Below are 4,475 nucleotides of genomic sequence, written 5' to 3'. Positions count from 1 at the left end.
AGGTTGAAGACCAACTTAATGAAATGAAACGAGAAGACAAGATTAGAGAAGAAAAAGTAAAAAGGAATGAGCAGAGTCTCCAAGAAATATGGGACTATGTGAAAAGACCTAATTTACGTTTGATAGGTGTACCTGAATGTCATGAAGAGAATGAATCCAAACTGGAAAATATTCTTGAGAATATTATTCAGGAAAACTTTCCTAACCTAGTAAGGCAGGACAATACTCAACTTCAGGTAATACAGAGAACATCACAAAGATATTCCTCAAGAAGAGCAACCGCAAGACACATAATTGTTAGATTCACCAGGGTTGAAATAAAGGAGAAAATTCTAAGGGCAGCTAGAGAGAAAGGTCAGGTTACCTATAAAGGGAAACCTATCAGACTCACAGCAGATCTCTCAGCAGAAACCCTACAAACTAGAAGAGAGTGGGGGTCAATATTCAATATCCTCAAAGAAAAGAATTTTCAACCCAGAATCTCATATCCAGCCAAACTAAGCTTCATAAATGAAGGAAAAATAAAATTTTTCACGAACAAACAAGCACTCAGAGATTTCATCACCACCAGGCCTGCTTTACAAGAGCTTCTGAAAGAACCACTACACACAGAAAGGAACAACCAGTATCACAGTCATCCCAAAAACTTACCAAAAGGTAAAGAGTATCTTCATAATGAAAAATCTATATCAACTAATGGGTGAAATAGCCAGCTAGCATTAAATGACAATATTAAACTCACAAATATCAATATTAATCCTAAATTTAAATGGATTAAACGCCCCAAAGACACAGACACGCAAATTGAATAAAAAGTCAACAAACTCAATAAAAAGTCAAAACCCATCAGTACACTGTATCCAGATCCATCTCATAAGCAAGGACACACCAATCAAATGGAGAGAAAAAAACAACAAAAAAAACAACAAAAAAACAGGAGTTGTAACTTTCCTCTCTGACAAAATAGACTTTAATAGTAACAAAGACTAAAAGAAACAAAGGACATTACATAATGGTAAAAGGATCAATGTAACAACAGGAGTCAATGATCATAAATATATATGCCGCCAATATAGGAGCACCCAGATACATAAGACAAGGTCTTAATGACTTACAAAGAGACTTGGACTCCCGCACAATAATAGTGGGAGACTCTGACACCACATTGTTAATATTCGACAGATCAACCAGATAGAAAATTAACAGGGACATTTATGATTTCAACTCAGCCCTGGAACAAGTAAACTCAGTGAATATTTATAGAATTCTTCACCCCAGGTCCACAGAACATACATTTTTTTCAGTATCACATTACACCTATTTTGAAAGTGACCACATAAAAGGAATTAAATCACTCTTCAGCATTTGCACAGCATTTCACAGATTTAAATGAAATATTGGTTGGCTGTTTGTTATTTTCTTCCCTTATTCCTTCCTGTCTCCGCCGTTAAGTACAATTATCAGCATAAAAGAGGTTTTTAATACCTATTTTTAGATTGCATTCCAGCCTGGGCAATAGAGCAAGACTCCTGTTCTCTCTCCCCCTTTCTCTTTCTTTCTTTCATAAACAAAACAAAACAAAACAGGAATGAGACAGTACATGTAAAAAGCTTGGTAGAATATCAAGGCCATCTAAAATCGTCAATAGTTGTTAGTGATTATTATTATTCAGAGTCTCACATTTCTTCTTTGAAAAACCAACTTGTTGAAGAAAAAGGAGTCCATCAAATTTTGGGGGACACAGTCTGCGTGCGGTATGACTTAAACAGTTAAGGGTGGGTCTACAAGACTTTTTTTTTTTTCTTGTTTTTTGAGACAAGAGTCTCGCTGTTGTCCAGGCTGGAGAAGAGTGGCGCAATCTCGGCTCACTGCAACCTCCACTTCCCGCTTTCAAGCGATTCTCCTGCCTCAGCCTCCCAAGCAGCTGGGACTACAGGCGCCTGCCACCACACCCAGCTAATTTTCGTATTTTTAATAGAGAAGCTGGTTTCACCATATTGACCAGGCTGCTCTCGAACTCCTGACCTTGTGATCCGCCCACCTCGGCCTCCCAAAGTGCTGGGATTACAGGCGTGAGCCACCGCACCCGGCCAAGCCATTCTTTAGAGGCGAATTGAAACCTCCGTATTTTCCATCATTAAGGGCAATAATGAATAGCACAGGTCTGAGCATATCACAGCATAATGTGCACAAAGCGTGACCACCGCCAGCTTCATATTTGTATACCTCAGGATGCAGTGGTTCCCACCAATGTATAATCTGCAGTGCTCTGGAATATGAGGTTTTGGGTGTTTTGATGAATTACGTAAGAGGAGAATATCCTTTCTATTGCTTCCTTAAGATTCCAGGGATTCTACTCCCTTTCTCATTCTTAGTGTCTCCAGTCCTACACAAATCCTGCATTTCTGAAATGTAACCCTTACCCCTTGGATCTTGGAACAGCAAAAATTAGACAACCAATTGTGACTCCACTATTTCCTAACCCAGTTATCATGAAAAGTTACCTGACCTCCCCAAGATATAAGTTCTCTCTCTCATCCATATACTGAACATAATAATCGACCTAAGCAGGTTATTTCAGCGTTAAATGAGACAATCCTCAAAACATTCAGCAGGCATTGCCAGAGAAAAAGGAGTTAGTAAATGTTTTCACGACCACAGTTCTCCTAACCATTCAGACAACTTGTAAGTGGAGCCAAGGAGCAGTTTCACGTTGTAAACGCGGCCGAGGCAGCAGAATCTGACGGAGACTGGGCTGAAGCCCAAGGCGGGAGAACGAAGACTGCGGCAGCACGGACGGCGGCCGGTGTGCCTCAGCTTGCCATCAGGAATCCTTACCTTTGCTAAGCTCGGAGGGTTTCACCTCCAGGAGTTCCTCAGCAGTCTGGAAACCCGCAGACACCAACTTCGCCCGCACCGCTGGAGACAGCGGGAAACTGAGCAAATCCCGCTGCATTTCAAAGCGGAACGTCTTCCCGCGCAGTCGCACAGGTTCAGCCGCTAACCACGGAGCAGCCAAGCTCCGCCCGCCCCCGCCGGCGCGTACGCCGTGACATCAGACGTAAAGCGGAAGGGGCTGGCCACGCGGCCGTGAGCCTTGCAGCTCTGTGCAGGCTTGTATATTTTCACACTTAGGCACCATTCCGTTATAATTCCCCAAAATCCCATTTACAGATTCCCCAGGCCGGGTCCGGTGACTCATGCCTATGTAATCCCAGCACTTTGGGAGGCCGACGCGGTGTTTCACGAGGTCAGAAGATTGAGACCATCTTGGTCAACATGCTGAAACCTTGTCTCTACTAAAATACAAAAAACTAGCCGGGCGTGGTGGCGCACGCCTGTAGTCCCAGCTACTCGGGAGGCTGAAGCAGAGGAATCGCTTGAACCTGGGAGGCGCAGGCTGAAGTGAGCGGAGATCGCGCCACTGCATTCCAGCCTGGCGACAGAGCAAGACTATTTGTCAAAAATAATAATAATAAATAAATAAAAAGAGATTCTCTATCAAATGTACACCCTGACTGTAAAACAATGACGGAGACCTTAGCATAGAGAGCCAGGCCCAGTGGGTTTTCCACGCCACATTTCCTTGCCTCCACTGTGGCCTGTTATGTGAAGCCGCAGTCATTAATGGGAATGATCTTGAGTGGGAGCATTGAGAGTAACGAACACACACTGGCCAGTTACCATTTTTTTGGTGTGAAAAGCTCAGGGAACAATCATATTAGGATTAATCTGTGTTCGCATTGTAGAGTTGCAGTCTCTTGGCTCTTCTCGCTGACCGTCCCCCTTTCCTGACCCCCTCGCTTTTCCCGCCCTCGCAAGGGATTGTGGGTCAGCCCCCAACTGCAGCTGGGAGATATGCGTCCTCATTCCACGCACCTACCAATGCCTCTCTGTGAGTCGAGTCTCGAGCATGGCGGTTTTTGAGACCGTTATTTCTTCATGGCCTGCCTAGCTTAAGAAGTAGCTGGAAAAGTAAGCAACTAATGTCTCCATTTTTGGGTCTGAGGTGCTGAGAGGGAGGAGCGGGGCTACACAAGAGCTCATTTTGTGGTACAGAGTTGGGAAGGGGCGTTCAAGCCATCGTAGTGACCGCTTCTAAATTAATGAACTTTGGGGAGAAAGGGAAGCAGTTTAGAAGGTGGGTTATGAGATCTTTCCTTGCCTAGGTGAGTGTGACTTATTTAAGGGGGTGTAACTTATTCCCCACCTATTGGCCATGATTCTTTGTCTTGACTTTTCTTTCCAGCTTAGAAGAACTTCCCAAATATTGCAAATCAGAGCCCTCTACATACATAGATCTAAAAAAAGGAAAAAATGGGCCGGTCGCGGTGGCTCAAGCCTGTAATCCCAGCACTGTGGGAGGCCGAGGCGGGTGGATCACGAGGTCAAGAGATCGAGACCATCCTGGTCAACATGGTGAAACCCCGTCTCTACTAAAAATACAAAAAATTAGCTGGGCATGGTGGTGCGTG

At 44.0% G+C, this 4,475-nt stretch overlaps 1 protein-coding gene and 1 long non-coding RNA gene across 2 annotated transcripts in view; both read right to left on the bottom strand.

Annotated features, from left to right (window-relative positions):
• Nucleotides 1–3,052, bottom strand: part of RAD51C (RAD51 paralog C) — a gene marked incomplete at its 5' end in the record, with an annotated part of 57,573 nt that extends 54,521 nt beyond the window's left edge. The window contains one exon of the mRNA XM_017539717.2: nucleotides 2,839–3,052. Within this exon, the coding sequence (XP_017395206.2) occupies nucleotides 2,839–3,052 (214 nt within the window). The remainder of the gene's footprint in view (nucleotides 1–2,838) is intronic.
• A 342-nt stretch (nucleotides 3,053–3,394) lies between these two features.
• Nucleotides 3,395–4,475, bottom strand: part of LOC119472853 — a 25,591-nt gene continuing 24,510 nt past the window's right edge. Inside the window, exons 2-3 of the long non-coding RNA XR_005202031.1 lie at nucleotides 4,211–4,301; nucleotides 3,395–3,436 (exon numbers count right to left, since the gene is read on the bottom strand). This is a non-coding gene — a long non-coding RNA (uncharacterized LOC119472853). The remainder of the gene's footprint in view (nucleotides 3,437–4,210; nucleotides 4,302–4,475) is intronic.

Source organism: Cebus imitator, unplaced genomic scaffold (genome assembly GCF_001604975.1).
Source record: "Cebus imitator isolate Cc_AM_T3 unplaced genomic scaffold, Cebus_imitator-1.0 Scaffold121, whole genome shotgun sequence".
In the NCBI taxonomy this organism is placed as follows: Eukaryota; Metazoa; Chordata; class Mammalia; order Primates; family Cebidae; genus Cebus; species Cebus imitator.
The sequence above is the reverse complement of the archived record's forward strand: the minus strand, read 5'-3'. Positions and strand labels throughout refer to the sequence as shown.